The sequence below is a fragment of the Cololabis saira genome, chromosome 17 (assembly GCF_033807715.1).
Source record: "Cololabis saira isolate AMF1-May2022 chromosome 17, fColSai1.1, whole genome shotgun sequence".
NCBI classification, from domain to species: domain Eukaryota; kingdom Metazoa; phylum Chordata; class Actinopteri; order Beloniformes; family Belonidae; genus Cololabis; species Cololabis saira.
The window spans coordinates 27,571,630-27,595,994 of record NC_084603.1 but is presented as its reverse complement, the minus strand read 5'-3'; the positions used below and the strand labels follow the sequence as shown (position 1 = coordinate 27,595,994).

At 41.4% G+C, this 24,365-nt stretch overlaps 1 protein-coding gene across 5 annotated transcripts in view; it reads right to left on the bottom strand.

Moving 5' to 3' along the window:
• Nucleotides 1-323: 323 nt before the first annotated feature.
• Nucleotides 324-24,365, bottom strand: part of ccdc88ab (coiled-coil domain containing 88Ab) — a 61,541-nt gene continuing 37,499 nt past the window's right edge. Inside the window, exons 13-38 of one of the 5 annotated variants that reach the window (XR_009784400.1) lie at nucleotides 24,057-24,235; nucleotides 22,880-23,017; nucleotides 22,010-22,193; nucleotides 21,702-21,832; nucleotides 21,305-21,598; nucleotides 20,790-20,972; nucleotides 20,119-20,397; nucleotides 18,184-18,308; nucleotides 17,782-17,920; nucleotides 17,062-17,238; nucleotides 16,811-16,972; nucleotides 14,646-14,923; nucleotides 14,342-14,485; nucleotides 13,957-14,143; nucleotides 13,626-13,771; nucleotides 13,362-13,454; nucleotides 12,787-12,989; nucleotides 12,481-12,528; nucleotides 10,257-10,334; nucleotides 8,330-8,566; nucleotides 8,165-8,218; nucleotides 6,474-6,563; nucleotides 5,786-6,063; nucleotides 4,476-4,923; nucleotides 2,068-2,173; nucleotides 330-1,470 (exon numbers count right to left, since the gene is read on the bottom strand). Coding sequence is in view for 4 of the 5 variants with exons in the window: in XM_061745946.1 (XP_061601930.1) it covers nucleotides 4,054-4,923; nucleotides 5,786-6,063; nucleotides 6,474-6,563; nucleotides 8,165-8,218; nucleotides 8,330-8,566; nucleotides 10,257-10,334; nucleotides 12,481-12,528; nucleotides 12,787-12,989; nucleotides 13,362-13,454; nucleotides 13,626-13,771; nucleotides 13,957-14,143; nucleotides 14,342-14,485; nucleotides 14,646-14,923; nucleotides 16,811-16,972; nucleotides 17,062-17,238; nucleotides 17,782-17,920; nucleotides 18,184-18,308; nucleotides 20,119-20,397; nucleotides 20,790-20,972; nucleotides 21,305-21,598; nucleotides 21,702-21,832; nucleotides 22,010-22,193; nucleotides 22,880-23,017; nucleotides 24,057-24,235 (4,697 nt within the window). In the remaining variant the exon portion in view is untranslated. Of the gene's footprint in view, nucleotides 4,924-5,785; nucleotides 6,064-6,473; nucleotides 6,564-8,164; nucleotides 8,219-8,329; nucleotides 8,567-10,256; nucleotides 10,335-12,480; nucleotides 12,529-12,786; nucleotides 12,990-13,361; nucleotides 13,455-13,625; nucleotides 13,772-13,956; nucleotides 14,144-14,341; nucleotides 14,486-14,645; nucleotides 14,924-16,810; nucleotides 16,973-17,061; nucleotides 17,239-17,781; nucleotides 17,921-18,183; nucleotides 18,309-20,118; nucleotides 20,398-20,789; nucleotides 20,973-21,304; nucleotides 21,599-21,701; nucleotides 21,833-22,009; nucleotides 22,194-22,879; nucleotides 23,018-24,056; nucleotides 24,236-24,365 lie in introns of all 5 variants that reach the window. The other 4 variants (XM_061745950.1, XM_061745946.1, XM_061745947.1 and 1 more) reach the window with 4 other exon arrangements.

Here is a 24,365-nt window from a genome sequence, read left to right as displayed (position 1 = left end):
TTCGAATTTAAAAAGTTAACATACATTTATTTCCCTGTGTTCTTCATAAAAGGTTGAAAAAATAAAATTGAAACATAGTAAAATTGACAATTCTTGTAAGTGAAAGTACTCATACTGAACAACAGTTAAACTGTTAATATATTTCATCCTAAATTCAAGATTATATTTCAGTAGTTATCCAATGAGGAGCCGATTGAGTGCTTTAATTTGAAATCTGTAGAGAACACTTACATACAAAATCTATTGTATTGTGGCAGAGAAAATATAATACAAGGACACTAGTCATTTCTTTTCTAGAGTAAGACTAAGATCTAAACATGCAAAATAAAAAGACGACACTGTAGTGTTGATGAATTTTAATTACATCAAATTGACTCATGTAAAAGTGGAAAAGGAGAAAAAACACTGGGTCTTATCACCAATATGTTCAATACAACAGGAATCTGTACGTTTTCTAGTTAGCGGGCAGGTTACAGGTCACCTATACTCCAGTCAGACTTATAAACCATATCTTACAAAAGTGCCTTCTCAGAAGTAGTTATACGACAACGCACGGTGTGTTTACTGTTACTTCTACATCAGAACAGGAAACAATAAACTAAATGATCCAGAACTATTTGGCTGATAATGCATGTTGAAATATGATTTCAGTGAACAACAACAGTATGAGGTTTTTCTCCGGGGTGACATGAACCACAGCTGAACTCTTATAGGTGACCTGGAACAGTCCCGTCGTCAGTCTCACTAAGATCACACTCCCTTCACCCGTGATTGGCAGGCCACACACACCAATCACTGAGCAGTCATGGCTTTATGTCCATGTGCATCTGGCCTCTTGGCTATTCAAATTCCCCGTGAACATCAGCATCCACTTTGACTGGATCAAGGACGTAGAAAGACAGGCTGATTGATTGCTCCATGCAGATTGTGATTCCTCAGTCTGATGAAGTATCCAAAAGTAGTTTTGTGCTGACATGCTTTATGTTGTCTTTGTATGCTCTGCCTCTTTACAATTTGTTTTAACAACCATGGCATCAGGCAAAAGAAGAAGGTCCCTCCGACTCTGAAGTTGCGTAGATCCAAGGAGTCTTTAGTCTAGTTTAAGATTGCCATTTTGACTGTTGTGTGAACATTGGCACTTTGATCTCAGTCGCAGCGACTAGTGCACATTTAGCAGTCTTCCACACTGAAGCTCGTGTGGCGGTGCAATCTGCCACAGCACTTTTTAAGGGTTTAAAAAAAACAACAACCTGTCAATACAACATTTTTTAGTATTTTTATGTTTCCTTGATTCAAGGAAAGACAAAAACGAAAAGAAATGGAGAAGGAAGCAACTTATCTCCACGGAAGTATCCTGGGATGAATAAAAAAAGTCGAAACTGGGATATACAATCTTTTCTCACTGTTGACGGTCTCAGCAGATTAGCTCTACTCAGCTTCAGACACACAGCTCCAAGGCCACCTTTCTATCTGAATCCCACGCAAGCAAAAAGACAAAGGAAAGAATAAGAAAGAAGACACGTTAGAAGAGAGGAAGACAAACAGGACAATCAACGAGAGAAAGAAGAAGCCTGAAAGTCAAACTGCATCAACAACGATGTGACATGAGACAAAGGGAAGTAGTTAGCCTGGATCAACACTTAAGGGGGAAGGATTTCATTGCTACACCAAAGCCATGCAGCAGTAGCGCAGGGACCACGACTCACAAACACACCACACTCGCATATCATCGTCATCAACGGCAGGGGGAACACGATGGAGACTGCGTGCTGCTGGAGTTGCAGAGCCTCTCTTTTTGAGGAGGTCGGGGACAGAAATAGGCAACCTGGTAAGCGGGCCCATATGCCGAGCAGACCAGGTTCCCATCGGGGTCTGAGCGGCGTCTGGCACCGCAGGGACGGTGAGCGGGGCGGGGAGGGGGGGGGGGCAACAGCTGAGAGAAGCGGGGGAGGCAAGTGCACAGCAGGATGGAAGACATCTGTTACACCACATTTTAGGTTCCCATGGAGACAAGACTGGCCCGTAGTCCCACCCCCTTTCCCTCCCACTGGAGCAGCACTCACTCACCACACGCTCGCAGCATGGTAGCAGACAGACGAGGGTGGGAAGGGCAGGGCTTAGCAGCTTTGCTGCGGCTCCCCACTCCTGCTTTTAGACTTTCTGCCCTCCACATCTGTAGGACAAAGGCAATTTCTGTTACATCTGCACAGTGACAGGAACACTTTCATTCACGTTAAACCTTCATATATTGCGGAGAAAGATAAATACAATAAAGCAAGTTTAAAAATAGCCATTACAGGAAACAAAAGGAGAAATAAATAAGGATCGAAATGCAGTTTTACTAGGTTTGGCACAATAGTTAGTGCTTGTCTTTGATTTTAACTTACATTTCAAGTCTGTACAAGATGTGGCTAATCTGAAGCATGACATCAACTATGGTACAATGCAAGTGGTGCATCAGGAAGAACTTTGACAAAAAAACAACAACTTGCGATATTCCTCCTGTAGTTCAATAGCTACCAAAAGCTGCCTAAAACTAATATTTAATTTCCATGTTTATACTTTATTCCACGTCCATAACCATTTGATTGAGCCGTCAAAAAGATTAAACAAAAAAAACAAACATAATCCTTATGATCGTCTATGGGAATGAAGCATCATAATTTAGCCACCAGCTTCAGAGGTCAGTAAAGATCCATCAAGATCACAACCCACCAGCCACCCAGGAAATGCTCCACTTTATGTGAATAAATAAAAAGGGAGGTTAAAATGAACACACACAACAAAAACTGAAACTGTACACACCAGCCAAAGCAAAAACAAGATAAACAAGAATTATTTTGATCAAAGATCAAAATGAGAGTTTCAGGCCAGACGAGGGCAAAGCCATGCAGTGAACATTGCAACCAAGTTAAAAGTGAAACAAAACATCACAATAAAGTGGGAAATTAAATCTATTATCCGACACCCTGGAAGACTTCGGTTTGACAAAATGGCCTTAGTGAATCTCACCGTTGGCGTTATCTGACTTTACTAACATTCCCTTCAACCTGAAGTTATGGCCGTCTGTGCAATTCAATTCTTCAATTTTAAAAGTAAGACTTAAATATACCCCTGTTGCAGAGCCCACTCAAACAGGGCTCTGTTTTTTTCTCAAAAATAGGTTTATTACCAAAACTTCTTAAGAAATACTGAAGTGCTTTTTTACTTTGAATGAAAAATTTAGTTTTAAGGGAAAATATATATTTCAATATTATTCTAAAAGAGATGATTAAATGGACACCAGCATTTATGATCCCTTAATAGCTAAAATAAAAACAGTCTGGTGTTTCTGTACACTGCTCATTACAAAACATTTCAGTAATGCAGTCAAATAAAAATATATATATAAAAACAAAAAAGCATTGCGTTATTTGCCAGAACACACCAATTCAATGAACATTAATTGCTCACTGTCTGAACAATTACATTTGTGTGATCCCTAAAGTTGTTAGTGAACGGCAGATGGTCCGTCACAGTGCAATAGGATGTGCTGAATTATATAACAATTTCAGTGCTTCCTGCATCTATTTAATATTTCCTCTTTACTAGTCCCCTGCTTTTCATTGGATGTGAAAAAATATTAACAAAAAACAGGCAAATGCATTTCTAAATCATAGCTGTGCCCTTAGTTTGAAAATAAAGCTGCACTGTCTTGTAAAAAAAAAATAAAACAATAATAATAATAATAATAGAAATGGTCACAATCTGGAGTGCTGTATAGCAGATAATAGTGTAGTCAGTAAAACAATCTGATGAGGAAAACATAACATGTCAAAGACTGTTGGACGGAGGAGAATTCATCAAAGTCCCAACCCAATAACAGAAAACTCAAAAACATAAGTCACCATTTAGTACAATGCAAAAAAAAAAAAGATCAAAACACAACTCAATAGATCTGATTAAGGAAAAAAAAAAAAAAGCATGCAGAAAAGAAAGATTTGCCCCTTGTCCGTTCTTTCACTCGCCGCTTTAGTCTAATCAAAGTCAGCAAGCTGGGACCCCGTGTGTGAATCACACGCAGCCGTACTCATACCACAGAGACTGGTTATCCTCTGGGCCCGGCGCCTGCTCTGAATCATTCTGACCGGGCTCAACACCATCATTCTGCTCTTTCTGGCCATCGGGCTGGCTCTGAGAGCTCTGGCTCTGATCGTGGTTGAGAACGGGAGGGCCGGGAGTCTTATTTGTAACGGGGGGCCCACTGATATTGCTTACAAGGGTTGGGTTCAGAGACAAGAACGGGAGGCCGTTTCCTGCTGACTCACTAAAGATGGAGTCCATGAACACGGACTCTACAGTGAAGGAGGGGCCGAGAAAGGACTCCAGGGTGGAGAGGTCGGACTCGTCCAAGCTATGGCTGGGTAAACTGAGTGACTTGGGCAGAGGGGAGGTAACGGGTCCTTTAGGGTGGGCTGTGTTGGGGTGGTACTCACTGGGTGTGGGCTGGGAGTTTACTCCAGCCTCGGGAGGAGCAGGAGAGGAATCAACCGACACTGGCTGTCTCTGATCCTTGGACAGCATGTCGTGGATGCTGGTGCGCCGCGTGGTGCCCTCGGCGGTGGAGATGACGCTGCTGGCCCGGGGCAGCGTGGCGGAGGCCGAGTCCAGGCGTTCGGAGACTGACATCGCTTTGCCCTGTAAGGACAAACTGGAGCGGAGCGAAACCGAGCCTTTCACCCGGGTGCTCTCAGCCTTTCGCAGGGTTGGCCGCCCTGGTTGTCCGGAAGACCTCAGGGCCCGGTCGGAGCCGGATGGGGCTGCTTTCCCACTGGATGAGCGTAAAATGCCCCGGCTCTTGGTGGAGGCGCGGCCTTTCGGGGCATGCTCAGCAGAGGTGGAGAGGCGAGGAGAGTCTACGGTGAGGTTCTCCTGACTGCCGGACTGCCCAAAACACAGTAAATACACTATTCAATAAAATCTTATTTATATAGCGTCTTTTACAACAAAGGTTGTCTCTAGGCGCTTTCCAGAGACCCAGAACATGATCCCCAGAGCAATTATTACATAAACAAACAGTGGCAGGTAAAAAACTCCTAGTGGCAAACGTTATTTTTGGGAGACATAATGTTCGAAGCATGGAATGTAAAAGACAAAAAACTGCTGACTATACTGTTGGCAGCCAGTAAGAAATGTGTTACAAGGAAATGGTTAAAAGTGGAACCCCCCACTATCGACGACTGGATTGGGATCATCTACGAGATCTATGTTATGGAGAAGATCTCTTCCTCCCTCAAGGTTGAGAAAGAAAACTTTTATAAGATCTGGTCCAAATGGACTGAGTATGTGAAACCAATCACATCTGACTTCATGTGAACTATTTTTTTATGTGATGTAATGATTGTAAACATGGGTGCGCTCCCTGGTTTTGTTTTTTTCTTATTTTTCTGTTATTGTTTTTGATTACTGTTCATAAAAAAATGCCTGGAGGACAGTGGGGACAAAATCATTTAAGTTAAAGATTGAATGTAAAATGTGTAAGATGGAATATTGTCGTTCTACATAAAGAAAACAACTCCTAGTGGCAGAAAAACCTCAAACCAAACTATCAAAAACCTAGTTGAAATAATGGAATCCTTTGCCATTAAAGTATTTTTAATCTTCACACAAGACACCTTTAAGAACTGATTATGTGTAATACCTAGTTCATCATCACAGCACCACCAGACTTACTGGTCTCTACCCAAGTTTTGCTGATTAAATCTGTAATATGCTGTAGTCATAGTTTAAGTTTACCAGTCCTCACCTCTGCAGGATCAATCCCCTCGTCCAGGAACTGCTGTAAGGAAAGCACCTCGCTGGGGGACCCCATCTTCCTGGTCTGAGCCTGTCCGGGGGGGCCTGCGGGGCCGGCCGGCTCCAGGGACCGGCGCAGCTGCAGGGGGCTCTGGTGGGAGGAGCGGGAGGAGCAGGGCTGCTGCACGGGGCTGCTGCCGCTGCTCGACCACACCTCCTGGTCCAGGCTCAGGCTGAACTCTCCACTACTCTCGCTGTGAGGCCGGCTCAGGCTGCCGTTCAAAGTGCCTGTGGGAGGAAGTGGTGATTAGTGGTTGAAAAAAGAAATTGTAGGTCTTTATTGTTGGCCATGGGTCACCGGCAGGAACTGCACTGGTGCTTACGTTTCTATACAAGTTCAGATTGTGTAACAGGAAAGTTTGTCCACCCATCAATGATTATTTTAAAATTACACGGCAGAAAATACACACTTGTGCCCACTGGACTATCCTTCAGCAAAGAAAAATAAATAAAAGATTCTATTTTCATATTGAAGAGAAAGTAATAACCCTTAACTTTTAAAATCAGGATAAGTCGACGTGATCAGACCACATAACAGAAGGTTTGAGTGAAGGCATGAAAGAAAAGAAATCAACAAAAGAGGAAGAACAGAGTGGTTAGTGGATAGGATTAGAGGTGGAGGAAAAGGAAGAGCATACCTTTGCCCTCCAGAGGAGAAGTGAGGTGCGAGTTATTGTTACTATTGCTACTGATGGTCCTGTTGCTATGGAGACTGGTGGGTCTGGAAACTGGGTAGGGGCATAAGAGGGAATAGGAACACACATTCACGGTGAAGAGTTTTACAGATTTGCATTATCCACACCAACAATCACTAGCACAAGGAGTAGCACGCAAGTGCATGTGAAGAGTGTGACAGAGCTTCCTGCTGGGGCAGCAGATGGCCCGTGCCAGGGTGAGGGACAGGAAGGGCGGCTCAGTGCCAGACTGCTGCAGCAATATGTCCATTTAATAAACAAAGAAACGACTGATGGAGAGGGCAGGGACACCAAAATACAAAAGGGGAAACTGGAGAAGGGGAAACTGATAAAACTGGTATTGAATGACAACAGAGTGCGAGTCAGTAATAAAAGAAGAACAAAGATGATGTGGAAGAACTGAAGGACGGCAAACAGTAGACGAGAGATGACAGTGTGACCTTGTTCTTTTTTGTGTCCACAGAGATAGACTGGAAACCAGTGACTGTGAAATTGTTTCAGACTAGTTTTCAGGACGTGAGTGACATGAGATTAGAAATGAAAGCCACTCCCAAAAAAATGAATTAATACTTTAGGTGTAATATCCAGAACACCAGCCCATCACTTGTGGCCCAAAGTGATTGTGGTTGCACAGTAACTGTCACTTACTGCAGATGCTACAGGGCACTCGGCACATAGTGCCGATGTCGACGGGAGGAGGAGACAATGCAAATACACAGCTATACCCCAGCAGCTCTGGTAAGATACACACATATACATAATGCAATACACCCACTTGGGGACATGGAGCATGTTAAAGGGACATCGCACTACTTATTACTGCTGCTTAGAGTATGCACAAGCATAGTTTTATCCTTGTTTGAACTCTAGATATACATGTGAACTAAACATAACAGCAAGGCAGACAAAAGCTAATAAATCAATAAATATCTAAGTACCATTACGAGACCTGAGAGCTGTAATATCTGGACGGTGAGTGGGCCTGGATGTCCATTTCCTGCAGCCATTACAGGCATGAACTTGGAAATGAGTCACAGTGATGCATTTCCTTTTATAAGTGCATTCTGAACTCATCAGCGAGGAAGAATCCAGGCTGGGCACCAGACCAAAGTTCAATAAAAACACATTTAACTGAATTAAGAGCAAAGGGACGTTGAGGGCTGGGTCATGATATATATTTTGTCTGGAGGGTGTTTACGTTTTGTGTCAGACTAAAAGGTTAGAACAGATGCATTTTTTCTTAATGTATTTTCTTTATAACAAAAAAACAACACAACCACGTGCAAGTACCAATGTGCAAGTAATGTGATGGCTTTTAACAACTAGGTCATCAACATTTACCAGCACAGACATGATGAATCACTGCCTGCTGGATAACTTCCTAAAACCTGAATTAGAGGCAATCCTACTTTCATCTGAGGCGGATGTTTCTCTCGTTTAAAAACTGCTTCTGATCAGTAGAACAAGCTTAATAGAAGTGGAGGAACACACATCAGAGATTAGCAGCAGATCTGCTGAGGACATGACCTGCTCAGTCTTTTCATTTCCTTGCTTTTCAAGTGCCATTAAAATGTCCTGCCAGTGCAGATGCTGGTGCAGCGACACCCCATTTTTCATATGGGTTCAGGTCTTACCTTGATTCTTGGGTTCTTCTGGGTGGCCGGTGACATCCTCACAAGAGGCAGTTGCTGTGGAAATGCAAAGGAAAATTATGTTCAACCAAAAACAACAGACAATTTATATAAAAGCCAAGAAACTCTAAAACTGTAGACATTAATTATACACGTTAACTTCTTTACCTTTGGCCTGAAGCCGGTGCTTGGCCCTGCTGTGGCCCGAGGTGGGCAGCGTCAGAACAGCACAGTCAATGGCATTGGTGGAAAAGGCGAGTTCCTTCATGCGCTGACCGCGGCGCCGGCTGCTGGCCATCATGCCAGGTTCTCCGGCTTCAGGACCATCTAGATTTTCTGTGCTGCCTGTCCACTGTACCCCGGGAATGCCCGCCACTGCCATGGTCTGCAGCAAATCATTCATGGCTACAAAGGGAAGGAAATGAGGAAATACACTAAAATTTGATATTTTATCTTACGTAGGGCTCTGTATTTATTACTTTTGCTTTGGTAATTAAATTTTGTATGAATTAATCCAGTATTGAAGAATAACAATACAACTGGCAGCCAATAAATAACTGCCAATATGAATGGTTATCCATACTAGAAAGGATGCTAAAGCTGGTATTTTATCACCAGTGGGCCCATATAAAGAAATAAGTCATCAAAGATGGGTTGAATTTTTGCTGAAATTATTAATTATTAAACTATGACATGAACAACCTCTTGGTTTTTGGTTAAAGTGGTCTTATTAAATAGAGTAAAATCCAAATGTGTGTCTCTATTAACAAATTGGATCCAAAAATATGGAAAATAAAAAAGAGGTTTAAAAATTCCAACATTTTCCCTTCAGAACAGAAGTTATTCTCCAATACTGGTTCACAAGGCTTTCATTCGGTAGCCTTTAAAAGTTTAAGGCTCACCATTGATATACTGTACAAAGAAAGATGGCAATATTTTTGGAGAGATCCTGAATACATCAACTAGATCTTACTCAGCATCTAGTAATTTCATCTTGTTGAACAAAAATGAGATTTCATTGAGAACTCAAATCCCTTGCAGGCATACAGACATTAAAATAACCTGAAGCAAAGTGCATAAAAAAAATGGTCATCATGGCTCATCTTCACCACATACTTTTGTACATCACTGTCTTCATGCACGTCGTGTTAATGAGCCAAATACCAATGATAAGAGAGGCGAGAAGGCATGCAGCAGCAGTACACAACAGATCAGAGCGAGGCAAATCCATGTCAGCAGAATAGGATCTGAAATGCAGCACGCTGACGGAGCAAGAGAGTGAGACGGAGCGCGAGACAGAAAGAATCAAGGCTCCATTTCAGGTCCTCCATGGTGAATGCAAGTGTTGATCAAGCAATTGGTGGTTATTTTTGTGTCATGCTTTAATCAGAGCAAACACACCACAAGCGCATGAAAGGCAAACCCTCAGTCTCTCCCACTATCTCACCTGAACAGGCAACCTCACACGCAAACAGAAAAAGCCTTTCATTCAGAATTCCCAAAATGAAATCACAGAGCACAAGATGAAGCTGCCCAGTAAGCGATTCATGTCGTGATGAAACTGAAATTTAAGCTTTGGTCTAGAGATGCAAAACAAGACGGCATGACTCTGCAAGAGATGTCAACTGGAAGAGAAAGGCCCGACTGTCATTGCAGTTTAAATCTTAAATTTTAGTTTGTACATCTTGCTCTCAGACAACGCTAGCGAAGTTTGCATTATTCATTGAACTGAGAATGGTGAGTACAAAGAGCGGATGGCTTTTAAGGTACAGTATACTACAGGAGAGCGGAGACAAAAGACGCACAGGGGAGGAAGTGGTGGAGGCGAGAGTGCTACTAGAAAAGGGTTAAGGAAAAGTCACTGAAGTCACCAGATGCAGTATGGGGGTTAAAACTAAGGCAAAAACTGTTTAACTTGATAACAGCACTTCACATCAAACTACAACCTAAATATTAGAGCTGCTGTGACAGAGATGTAAAGTACCAGACTGTCACGACCCCACACCGTCACCACCCTGACAGTGACTGCTCCTTTCTCTTAGCACGACAAAACGAGGGAGAGGAAGGCTAGTTTGGCGGCTAACGGAGGTCTTACACATGGAGCGCCGGTAGATGGCCTTGGCCTTGTCTTTGTCCTTGGATCTGTTCCTCATGAAAGGCAACCTTTTTATAGCTGTCAGAGCACAGCCAGAGACAGACAGACAGGGAGGGAGAGCGACAGAACAAGCCCGAGGGAGGTGGAGGAGAAGGAAGGGAGAAAATAAAAGAAAAAAGGAGGGCAGAACAGACAGATGCGGTTAACGTTTGCACAATCGGAGTCGGGGAAAAATGTACAGAGAAAGAGCTCAGCCCGGTGGACCACAGACAGTGTAAAAGACTCTCTACAACGTATGGCATTAAAATTGATGGTTCAAATTCCTGGAAAGCTTGTTGGATAGATTGTCAAGTATGTAGTGTTTTAATCTCTAAAAACACTATCCCATCTAAAAAAAAATAAAAAAAAGTAATCCCGTATACAACAGTGAGGGTAAAAAAAACCCAACATCTTTCTTTTGTGAAGTTCAACAATCAAATAATTTTTGGTTGATTGTTATTTGATTGTAAGGCATTTTAGTCAACTTTGTTATTTTTTAAATGTACTGGACATATAAATCTGATCTTTTAGAAAAATAAAGCACATTTCCATAACTATTGTTTCCCAAAAAACAAATAGTATTCAGCCCTAAAGTTTTAGAAGCACTGTTTAAAAAAAAGTTAGATAATTTGACGAGTTGTAAATGAAAACATTGATAAATGCTTTTAGGCAGACTGAGTTTCATTGGCTTATTAAAAAAATGTGAATAATACTTTCGAGGGCAGACTCCTGTGTACAAAAACAAATGAGGGTGGGGTTGGGATGGGGGTGAGGGGGAGTGTTACCCAAATACACACTCACGCACCTTCCAGCAGACAATTGCCACAAACATTCCTGAGTTAATGGTCCTGACATCTACAAATGACATTACAAGCTGAACTGAAGCATTACATAGAAGAGGCAACAACACAACAGTCCACACGTGACCACACTTGGATGAGACACGGACGACAAATATTAAAGGGTGCAATCAGGAGAGTGAAAGGGGGAGGTTAACGGCTTCAGCAAAGGCTGCAGTGTTTCCAAAAGTCACAGAGAATAAAAAACAACTGTAAAAGGGTTCACTTGACTGAGTTATGTTTATAGTGTAGTTGTAATTATATATTGTCACCATGGTCGTTAGAAATCATGCTTTATTTGTGTTATAGGACTGAATCAAAATTAACACTTTGATCTTGTATACAAGCTTGTTAAACTGATTTGCTTCTTGATTTCACACAGTGTTTCATTCATATTTCACGTTGTAGCAGATGTAATGAAATTCTTGTTTAATGAAGCTGATTGGTTGTTAAGATACCGCTGAATAAGAACGACCTGTGATGACAAAATAAGCCACAGAGCATTGCACCTTTTAATAACTATGAAGCTATGATAGAGTGTGGTTTGACTTTACTTACAGGTGAACTGCACAGAGCAGCAGTTTAACATGTCAGCTCCAAGCTTAGACATGTCAAAGTAGATTAACAGTGAATCAGACCTGAATATAGTTGTTTTCAATATATGAAGCGCATGATGTGACTTGATTCAGCTTGAAACCTTGTCCAAATAAATGCACTGCGAAGAAACAACATTTTTTTCCCCTGACCTTTTTAAACCTCAAACTCTTCTTGGAAGAACAAACAATTATGTCACCCCTGACTTTGCAAATCTAATGATTGGCTCCTGGAAGATACTGGGTTTTTCTTTTATACTTGACATAAAACATAATGGCCCCACAAAGAACCTTTGTATCTTAATTCTTTACACTGATGGTAACAGATAAACTAGTGAGTCAAACCTGTTTTAAATGTGCTGTAGAAATAAACCTGAATTGACAATTTACATCATTTAAAAGAGAAAAATAAAGTAGTGCAATAGTTGGTAAGGAGTAAGTTGGACTGTTCCTTATAAATGGCTCTGGGTAGTAGAATAAAAAATAACAACTCAAGGCTGTGATAATGTCCATCATGAATGATGGGAGACGGTAAAACAAGGCAGCTGAAATCAAGTGCACTTCGTGTCGTTTTTTTTTTCTTCCTTTTTCCTCCAGGTCTGAGATGAAGAGTCACTAGTCATTCTGTGCAGCTCAGCTGTAACCTCTCTAAGTCTAGTACAGCGACACAGACAATGGACTCACAAAAACATGCCCCAAGAGACATGAGAGTCGGTTCAAGAGCCCCGCCCACCCTCCCCATCCGCAGCATACCATTGGAGGAACCCTGTACTTGGGCATGGGACTGCTGCCCTCTCCTCCCTTTGCAGAGAGATAAAGAAGCAAATGAGCAGTTAGGTAAGGGAAGACCCATCCTACCACTAACACACACTGTGCAAACACAAAGAAGAAGTGTGTTTCTGACCATCTGCATACAAGAAGGCAGGTTTATGTTTCAGGGAAGAATGATCTACAGGACACTGATTTTACATGAAGCAGAAGTTAAATCACTGCTTCCTTTAGTGAATATTACTGCAAATCATGGGTTCTCATCTTTATGGGTGTGTGTTTTGTACTCACTGCTGCTCCTCTTCTGTGTGAGCCCGTCATCTAGCGAGTTGGAGCCAGAGCCTATGGATGAACTATCCTGGCTGTCCTGAGGAAGTGTCAAAAACGCATCTCCATACTCTGAACGAGATGGAGTCATTGTGAGGGAACGCATCCTCTCTCGACTCTTTGGCTTGATCAGCTTCTTCATCTTCAGTGTGATCCAGTTACCACGCCTTTACACAAATTGGACAGGAGGAAGAGAGCATTCAAAAATCTTTGCATAATGGGATTAATGTGAAGGTTGAATGCATTCTAACTGATTTGTTCCATGTGTTTTAGAAAAGACCGCCATATCTTCCCTCAGATGATATCCATGTGAACGATGCTGCAGTATACGGCTGTTTAACCCTCTGCATAATATGAATATTTGATGAATCTCTACGAGTCTGCTAGGTTTTCAACACGAAAAACAGATTCCACTGGAGCTATGGAGATATTTACTGCCTTGGTCGTGCTATTTAAACAAAATAAACGTATGTGTATTGTCTCTTTAATTGCGTAACAAATGTGACTAGTTGATCCAATTAGCTGAATTAGCATTTTACCTGCGTGGAGGTGAAGGGTCGTAAAATTTGTATTGGTCCATGATCTTCTCCTCCAGTTTCTCCTTTTGTCTTCTCAGCTCATTCAGCTTGTCTCTATAGTTTGCACAAAGAGGAAAAACAACCAACAGAACTGAGTAAAACAGGCATGAATGTTCCACATATAATTTCTGCCAAGATTAATTTGTCAGAATAAATATGGACATGGACATATTCAGACAGCGCATTTGTGATAACTTAAGAAAACATCCATATTCATGGCGTTACATGTATTGTCTTTGCTCTACATGGAACAGGTCCTTGCTCTCCATCGTCTGCTCCAGAAGTGTGCGATTTTGTAGCATCAGGGTCTGGATTTGGTCCAACAAGTGACGGTTCTCCTCCTCCAAGTTTCCCTTCAGCTGGCTCAACAGCTAACACAACACAGCGACATTAAAGAAACGTCCAGACACGCGACTCAACAAACGAGATTAATTAAAAATAAACCAAACAGATGGTTTTAGAAGACACCTCATCAAATACAATTAAAAGACAGACAAAAGATAGTTATTTAAAAAAGTGGCCAATAATAAACCATTTAGAAGAGAAGTCCCCTCACCTCACACTGGTTGGTGAGCTTGGTGGAGGTGATGTCCAGCTGCTGATATTGTTCCTTTAGTTTGGAGAACTCAGCCTCCAGCTTGGTCTGCTCCAGCTTGGCACTGTTCAACTGAGTCTTTACATTCTTATGGTCCAGCTGGAGATTCTCATTGTCTTTCAGCAGCTGACGATAGGTAGTGTTCAGTCTGAACAGAGAGCACGGAGAATCCACATACAACAATAAGTCATAACATAACCACAAGCCTAACAAGTATCCTCCAAAGTAGTAATGACAGGAATGCCAGCAACCCTTAGGGCTTTGTGGATTGCAGGTGGGGTCTCTGTGGATTGGGCTTGCGTCTCACAAATGCCACAAGATTGTTTTCAGAATACAGTGATCTAACCTTTCATTTTCCTCTTTGAGGAGTTTACACTGGTCAGCTGTCGCTTGATGGGTCTGGTTCTCAAGGGCCATCTTTTCCTGTTGTTCTTTCAGATTTTTCTCCAGCTCATCCAGTTCCCCCTTTCTTTGCAAGAGCTGTTTGTACCTGCGTGCATAAACAAACATACATATAACTAACAAGACTGAATGCAGAGACAAAGAGATCTAGAGTTCCGTCTCATTACTCAGCATGGTGCTGGTTGTGATGGGTTCGCATCGCTCTTGTAAGAAAGTAAATACTATACTGCCCCTAACCAATGACTCACTTGTCCTCCAAGTCCTTGTGCTGCTGCTCCAGGCTCTTGTGGGACGTCTTCAGGCCACGATGCTTCCCAATCAGGCCTTCGTACTCAACAGCCTGTCTCTCATGGAGCGCAGCCAACTTCTCGTGATCTCGGAGCAGCAACTCATAAGTTGCTCTCAGCTCTTCCTTCTCTTTCAGTGCTCCCTCTCTCTCTCCCTCTATGCTGCTCTGCTGAGTTTGCAGCTGGGCATTTTGGGCCATGAGGGACGCACCCTGTGAACTCAGGGTGGAGTTCTCCACCTACAGGTGAGGACAAAGGCAGCGTAATAAAGATAAATATCAAGATTGATGTGAGAATATTGGAGAATTGTATGTGCAAGAAAAAAAATGTTATCAGCTTCTTAAGTCAAATCAAAGGCAAAATAGAAGTAGTTGCAGATTTGAGCAATAGGGGGCAGTGTGTCTCTATTCACTCTGCTCTCATGAACCTTAACCTTCATGTTCCCTTAACGGTCACATCAGTTTCCCAGTCTAAGCCCTCCATCATCACAACTAGATGCGTTTCTTCACACTCATCACTTCACACTTTACTAATGTGATGATAGTCTGCCCCTTTGGAGAGAAATGTATTTTTCTTCCTGCTGCGCGCACACACACGCCTACAGTGTGTACTGCATATACACAGGCTACTTTGCAAGGCAAGTTCTTTTGTTATAAACACATTTCATGTACAGGGCAATTCAAAGTGCTTTACATACACCATACAGCAAGAAGCAAAATAAATAAATAAATGTTTAAAAGTAAAAAGTAAATTAGGGCAGATAATTGCACCACATTAAAGTTCCATTGCAGCCTTGGCAGAGTATCAAGGCAGCAAGTGGTAGATTTTAAATGACATATGATGTCATTGGGGTTTTTAGGAGGGATTGAAGTGTGTCCCAGAGTCTCCTCCGAGTGGATACTGAGATGACACATATCCTGCACAGGCATGGGAGCGCTAACTGTCCAATTTTTTCCGGTAAAGAAAGTGGCAAACTCATCACAGGCATGCTTGGATACAAGATCAGTGGCTACTGACGCAGGAGGATTAGCTAGCCTGACTACAGTAGTGAACAAGACACGTGCATTATTGCCGTTTATAGCAATGACATCAGAAGAAAATGATTGCCTTGCCTTTCTCAGCTCTGAATTATAAGAATTCAGTCTCTATAGATCTCATAGTGAACCCGTAGCTTTGTTTTTCACCTCCTGCTTTTGGCTTTTCAACACATTCTTTTTCAGCTTTTACCACTGTGGAATTTTTCCATGGCGATTTCTTTATAGTAGTGATCACTTTCACCTTGGTGGGAGCAATTACATCAATAATGTTTGTCATTTTACCATTGAAAATACCCACAAGCTCATTTACCGTAAGCCAGGGAGAGGGTGAAGAAGAGAAAACTTGAACAAATTAAGCATCAGTTAAATAATAAAAAACTAAGCAGCTATATATTATAGCTAGCAGCTATAATATGGCCAGTATAAAGCCTCCCGTCCACAAAAGCAGTTTTAAAAACCAAGTTTTCAAACACGGCAGGTCTAAAACCACACCAGGAAACCAAGCAGCCTGGCCGGGTGACTGTACAAAGCCATCAATATAGAGAGGAGGCTGGATGACAACAGTTTGTGTTTAAAATACAGCGTCTACAAGCTCATGCTGCATTTATTCTAGAAGGGATACACGTCTGTGGCTAAATAAGCGGATGATGACAGTTAAAGCTTTACAGAATGTGCCACCATTTGGTAATTTATAATCCATCAGTGGAAAAAAAACACATGAAATATATTTCTCTTCAAAGCTGCTGTGATAGAGCTATTATACCGGCTGTGATGGAAGACTGGTTTGTCAAGTGCCATTTTCAAGATCAAGCATTAACTTTGAAGAGTTAATGCTTGATCCTACTTCAAAGCATAGATCCAAGAAACTATTAATCCTTAAAAAATAAACCCAAAGAAATGTAACATTTTTACATTGATGAAAAACCACTTCATTATCTGCTTCCAAAGCCTGTTGCAGACAGATATTTTGCATGTTTTAGCAAAATACAGCTGTGTTAGTTGAATGATATTGAACTGATTTCCTTAATTTTTCAAGCTGCATGGAATCCCCCCCTAAAGCAAGCATTCATCTCACTGTGATGGAATTACCTGCAACTTGGCATTCTGCGTCTGTAGAGTTGTGTTGTTCTCCTGTAATGAAGCAGTCTGCCTGTGCAGGGCGACTATCTGAGCCTGCAAGTTGGAGCTTTGGGTTTCCAGCTGTTTGAGTTGGCTCCTCAGTGCCACCTTCTCTGCCTGCAGTGTGGCATTCTAGGAAAAATAATAAGACATCATGCCGACAGTCAAAACTGATGTAGGACAATCACGTAAGCAACCTTGCATATTCATCTTCAACTTACATTTCTTTCCACCTCGATGAGTCTGTCTTTGACTTTCAGCAGTTCCCTGGTCGTTTCATGGCTCTCTTTCTCCCATTTACTCACAGTCTGAGGGCCTTCTCCTCCTTTAGGGGGGGAGCTCTGCACCATCCTCTCCTCCTCCTCTCTCTGACGGAGTGCCTCATAGTTTTTCTTCACCTGGGTGGCGACCAATAAGTTAAATGTGTGGGCGCATTTGCTGCTCCCTCAGTAAAAATAAAATCAACTCCGACAAACAGTAAACATGTAAATCCAAGATGGAAAACAGTGAGATGGTGCTGAAGGTCTGAGTGGATAAATGCAAATGAAAAGCATCAACAAGAGCTGAGTTCATGCCTCAGATTATTCTGATAACATTTATATTTCAGAGTGCAACTGCGTGCTTAAAGGAAAGCTGATGACATCCCTCCCACTCCACCTTTCAGACTCCTGCCATCTCATGAATAGATAACTGGTAATGAAAATGTAGGGTCAGTGAATCAATAATGTATCAGACTGAGGAAGCCCTGAGCGTTCCCCCCTGTTTTTGACTGCAGAAGGGATTTTAGACGAGCTGTTCCACCACACAAAAGTCAGTGGTTTGACATTTGGAGGAAAGGTCAGCATCTGAGGTTTGTGCTTGAGCTAAAAACATGGAAAAGAAAACTTTTTTTTTTTCTTTTTAACTTTCATACTACGATCTGGGTTTGTTGTGTTACTAACCGTCTTCAACTCCTGGCGAAGTTGCTGGTTGAGATTGGAGGACTCCTGCAGTCTGGCCTCTAGAGCAGCAATTTTTTCCTCTTTAATCTCCAGAGATGATTTCAGAGTCGACTCGAGTTTGGTTTCTAGCAGCCTAAACCTAAGTCAGACATTTGTAGAGTGAAAAAAGATACTGTTCAGAAAAAAGACCTACAGTCATCTTGGTATGGGTTCTGGCTCTGAAATACAAAAAAATGATCAAAACAACAGCACATAGTCTAAAATGGGCCAAATGTCTTATGTACAATTTTAAAATGTCTTGATCACATTTTGACTAAAACTATAATATCCTTCAAATTATTATTGAACCGAAATGCAGTTAATGATGCCTGTATGCCTGTAGTGTTTAGTGTGCAATAATACCTGTCATCCGAGCTCTCATCATGAAGAAGTCTCTCTTTGTTCAGTCCAATCTTCTCCAGCTCATGAGTCAGTTTCTCTAGATCATTATTCATCTGCTGAGTACGCAGCTTCTCACTCACAAGTTCCTGAACACACAATTATTTGGACAGGATAATTATCATTCACAAAACATCTACAATCTTTAAAGGGTAGATTAAAAGAAAATACCCAAAACTGAAGGGTTTTAGTTTCTGAAGTATTGATTGTGAATTGAACACACACACACACACACACACACACACCCACAAAGCCTATTCTTAATACTTGATATAAAGATGTTGCCCTGTCAACCAAAAGGCTCCTTCAGTCCTAATTGATTTGTCCTTCTTGTGAGTCACATACTGACTCACATGAAACTTGAACTAGTTTAAGGTTGCCATGACCCTTTATGACTGATAAATCTACATCAGCATATCATCCTAGCAAGTTTATCCAATGGTGAGGGCATGCAATGATCAGAGAAACTGCAAAAAGAATTAAAAAAAATCCTCTGCACCTCAACCCCTGCAAGCTTCAGTTAGCACTTTAAATATCAGATTTCATAACAGAATCAGAAAAATATTGAATTTTTCCACTGTGACTGGTCTGATATTATAGCGGTTAGAGGGAAAGCCTCCAACAATCTGACTAGAGGAAGTCAGTTATATCAGGGTTGGTGTAGGTGAACCTGTGGATGGATCATTAACAGTTTGAAGAGGATTTGCAACAGTCTTTTGTACAGACAAAACAAAAATGGAGATGATTAGCAATAATTCACAGCACATCTGATGAAAACCAAACAAGGAAAATCAGCATAATTTCTAACCCCTGACAACACATTTCAGCCACAGGACTTAGGCCACTTTCATACTAAGCAACTTTCAGTCAGCTGATTTTTCAGACTACAAGACAAGCCGTCTCGTAACCAGGGGTCTTGTAGTCTTGTTGTTCATACAGTGTGACGGATCTGCGACACAGGGTCACAATCCTACAGTGACTCCGTCACCCAACTTGTCTCCAAGCAATGTTTCTTCAACAAAACATCCAGGAAATGCGACCACGAGCAAACCACGAGTTATTAGAAATTAACCAAAGGGGAAAAAAAATAAATAAAATAGGAGTGCTATGTGTGAAATGATTTGGAAGCATAGGACATGGGTAAATGATTAATTAGCACACAGCAGCAGTGACTGTCTGTGCCACATAAAGAGTTTGTTTACAGGATCTACCCCTTTGCTTCTTGGATTTTCCCTTCCAGATTCTTTTCCTCCGAGTGACCACACTCCATGCCTTGTTCTCTCACTGGCTGCAGCTCAAATGTGGAGTTGGCCAACAGCTCTAGATATTTTACAGGTTACACTTATCAAGTCTTTCACTTGTCCGCATATAATGACTGAGTGTCAACCAACGACTGACCGCCAGTTTCCTCCCCACTGCAGTCTGCAAGCTTGGGGACTGCCAAGTCAAGTCGGGTTATAACAGTGCAGTGAAAAAGACATGACATCTTCTGTAAAAACAACTATTCCAGAGTCAAATGTGAGTGCAGCTAAAGGTTGGCTGGAATTCAACCATGCAATAGGACAATGATCACATCACAGAAACCATCATATCAGCACATCTATAGCAGAAAGGCTTAAAAAACGGAAGACTCAAGCTGTTGCGAAGGACAAGTCAAAGTGTAGACATCTACCGGTACATCATTAAACTGAAAAACAAGACACTTCTGCTCCAGGACATGATCTTAAGCTATGCATAAACAAATGCCTGCAAGCCTGAATGAGCTGAAGCTATGCTGAAACATTCCAGGAAATGACAGAGGACACACTTTAATTTTCAAATGACATTGACAACATATGCTGAATGTTAAGATGTTTTGGAATATTTTATTATTGTGTACACTGAAACAGGTCTGTTTACCTCTCTGAGAGTCATCAGGGTCTTCTTATCGATATTGGCCAGTTTGGCCAGCTCCTTATTCTCTTTCTCCAGGTCTTTGACTCTCGTGCAGGAGTCTCTGAAGAAGATCATTTCCTTGCCCATGGTTCGGTTCTCTTTCTCTAATGCAGAGATTCGTTGGTTGCCGTCATCCAGCTTGGAGTCACGGATCTCAGCTTGCTGCCTCAGCCGCTTGTTCTCCTTCTCCAACAGCTTTTTGTCTTTCTCTAGCTGAGAGGTTTCCTGCTCTAGAGTTTTGTTCTAGGGAGGACAGCACGTAATTGAGTGCACTTGTATCAAATACAATTTGATGGATTTATATTTGGTCTAAATTGCTTGCACAAAGTTTAGCTAGAAGTGGAAAGAAATTATATCAATAGCAAAAAAATCAATTTGACAAGGCTTATGGGAAAACCCATCTACTTGATAAAATGATCAGCAGCAAGTGAGAACCCCCTCAGGAGGATCCTTGCGTGTGTTGCTTATTTAATGTTACAGGCCCTTCACAAACTACCTTAAAAGAAATAACTGTTGGGGCTCATTATGAAAATAGTTAAGAACATTTTCAAATGCTTTCAAGTCCATCCAAATATTTTCTTTTAAGATGGAACAATTCCAAGATTTTAATATTATATGTTGTCTCTACAATTTACCTCCTGCTCAAGCTGCTCGAGACGTTTACTGGAGATCTTCAGCTCCTCCAGATTACGTTGGAGAGTCTGATTCTCGGTTTCCATCTCTTGCAGCTCAGCCTCCAAATGCTGAATCTTCTTGCTGCTATTCTCCAACGCCTTCTGTAAACGCTGGTTCTCTGTATCTAGGCCTTGGTAGCTCACCTGGGACGGGAAAAACCAGATTAGGACATTCAAATCATCCATGAACTAGTTATGCTGCTCCCAAAGCCATGATATTCCAGATGCCTTGTACCTTATCAGTAAAAGAAATATGGTTATTATAATATCAATTATGGTTTCAATCCTTTATTAAAAGGCATAAGATGTGCCTTCTCTGGACCAGGTAACATAAACACAACAGGTGCTCACTTAAACTACAAGCAGGTCATAATAGCCTTTTATTTTGGAAAACTATTTATTGCCACACATGGCAGCATTTTAGTTGAGTCTCACAGTTGGGTGGACGCAAACACCTGCTGCATGTCTGGTATTACCTCTAATCTCTCAGTCTTCTTAGACGAGGCTTTGAGTAGCTCTAGGCTGCGCTTCAGCTGACTCCTCTCACTCTCCAGCTCCCTGTTTTCGGCTTCCAGCTGAGTGGCCTTGGCCCCCGCTGACCGGAGACTCTCAGCTGAGCGCCGAAGCTCAAAGTTTTCCTGCTCCAGCTGGGAAGTCTCCTTTTCCAAAGCCTCCAGCTGGAAGGCCATAGTCTTCAGACCATCCAGCTTCTTCTTGAGACGACGGGCCTCTGCCTCTAGGTCATTGTTCTCTTTCTCCAAAGACAACACCTGGTACACGGAAACAAGGAACAAATTAATGTGATACAGAAACGCATAAACAGAGGCATGAACATAAAAATAAAGGGCAGGTAGGAAAACAAGACCAACTGACCTTTTCGCAAGTAATTCCAAGACTGGCTACTTTCTTCTGCAGGCTTTCATTTTCTCTTTCCAGCTTTTGTACCTGAATCTCAATTTCCTCTGCTCTCTCACCTTTCTCCTTCATCACTTCAAGCTCCTTACCTATTCAAAAAGAAAATGGATAGCTTTTGCAAACAACCAGAAAACTATTTTTTGAATACCAAGTCTGAAAAACTAAAGTATTGTGAAAATGGAAGTTCCTCAATTAGACTGAGATAGAAAAATAAACCCACAAGAATTTACTGCAAAGGTCTAAACACATTTTGGAACGTCACTCACGTAGATGCTTCCTTTCAAACTCCATCTTATTCAGTTTGGCCGTTGTCTCACAGATTGACTCGTGAAGAACACGATTCTCTTTCTCCACATCCTTGACCCGAGCCTCAGCTCCAACCTGGCAGCGCTGACGAAGGGATGACACAGTTTGGCTCAGGTGCTTGTTCTCCTGCTCCAGACCCTTCAGCTGACAGCAGTTTAAGAGAAGCAGTTTAATTTTCCTTGCAGACTTGTATATCAAGACATCAATGAAAAGATTAACAATTAAAACAGTGAAGACCACACAAGGATGCAGCAGAATGCTATACAGCAACAGCAGTGAAATCTCAAATGTTTACGACCACACTGATAGGCAGACCTAAAGTAATCAGAGTTGAGTGTTTTGTTTTCGTTCCCTTTGAAGCTAATCAAAGCCGGATTTAACAAATCAGACAGTAAAACTAATCATAGGTGCCAGATTTGGGTCCCTGCCGACAAACAGCCAGAGCCCGGGTCACATGCTGCCAGAAATCTGAGCGGTAAATAAAACAGTGGCAGTTCAACTAAATAGATCTATCAGCCGAATGAAAATTGCACAAATACTGCTGTCAATAAAACTTAATAGGCATTAAAGACTTAAATAAAATGTATATACAATAGAACAATACAATTTTTTTAAGCTTCTTGGAAAAATAATCTGTGTAGTACATGAATGCTCATTTCTCTAAATAATTAAAGTCAAAGTAAAGAAAAAGTATACATCAGGAGTATTTCACATTTAAGTCAGTTCTAACACTAGGCTAAAATAAAGGTTATTCAAAGTTGTGAGGTTCATTTGGGATAGAATCATGAAGCAGAATGTGTAACGTTGGGAGTCAGTAAGTGTGATTGTACCTGTCTTTCTGAGTTTTCTCTGAGTGTTTCCAGAGTCTGTTCTAGTAAAGCCTTCTCCTTCATCAGGTCCGTACTGAGTGATTCAGCGCTGCGGAGCGACTCTCTGTCCGATGACAATGCAACCTCTAGTTGCTCCAACTGTAACAAAGATTAAAAGTTTAAAATGACGTTTTAATATTTTGACTGGTGTTTGTGGCTCAGTTATCAATTATTCTTTTCTTGACAAGTGTGAATTCCTTTTCTTTAGTTGCAGACATGGTGAAATGTATATGAACTTGCAGAATCATCTTATTTTATTCAGAAAGATTCAGTCAAACCGAAGCCCTCGCTAATCCTTAATACAGAAGTTATTTCTAATGTTTCCACCTTCACACAAACAAATGAGGCCATTTCTGTGCTAAAAGCCACACAGCCACTGCTTTCCCATTTCAATGTGCTTTAGCTTACTCAGAAGTAAATGTCTCATCCTTTGTGGGAAATGAACACAGTTCCATGCTTTTTGTTCAGAGGGTAAAGAAAGAGTCTTATGTTTCTGAAAATAGCTGAGAGACTTCTCTTAGCAAGGGGCATTCGAGTGTCAAGACGGGGAGAGAAAGGCAGTGCAGGGCTGCCTGGATTTACAGCTTTGCTTTCATCCTTTTATCCCCCCTTTCCTCCCGCTCTTTTTTCCCATTTTAGGTTTTCATTGTCGCTGTGTGAAAAGGTCTAGAGTCAAGTGATAGGGTGATTTATTATGGAGGAGTGGTGGGGCAATATACTAATGGGATGGCGAAAGACGAAGGGGACAGAATTAGATGAGTCTTTGAAAAGATCACGTAAGTTAATTCAGTGTACAGAGAAGATGATGTGATTACAATTTCAGTAATTTTGTTTTGGTCATTACTGGAGACATGAGCTTCATTGAATCACAACTTATAGGATTACATTATTAGTCAGACTTCACAGATGTTATGCACGATGCAAAACTTTCAGTTGATACAAAGAAAGTTAAAATTATCAGTAAATCCAATTTTTGGATTAGACTAATAATAAAAACTATAAATAATTGAAACTTGATTTACAAAATAAAACAAATAAATAAAATGTAAAAGTTATTTAAAAAAAAAAAAAAAAAAAAAAAAAAAAAAACACCAATTCTTTCAACAACACAGAAATATACAAAAAGACCAAAACTCACTTTCTGGTTCAGTTTCTGTTTTTCGTTGTTGACTTTGGCCAGTTTTGCAATGGTGTCCTGACTGGCTGCTCCTCTGAGCTCCTCCACCGTCTTCAGCAGGGCCTGATTGTCTTTCTCCAGTTTCAGTAGGCGACTCGAGGTCAACTCATTCACCTCCTCACCCAGAGATTTCTGGGGGACTGAACCAATGGTAGTAACATATTAATTCTCCATAACTCTATGATGAAATTTTCAAAGTTTAAAAGCTGCTAAAGCATGCTTTTGTTTGCAAAAAAAAAACAAAAAACACCCACACAAAGAGTTTAATTA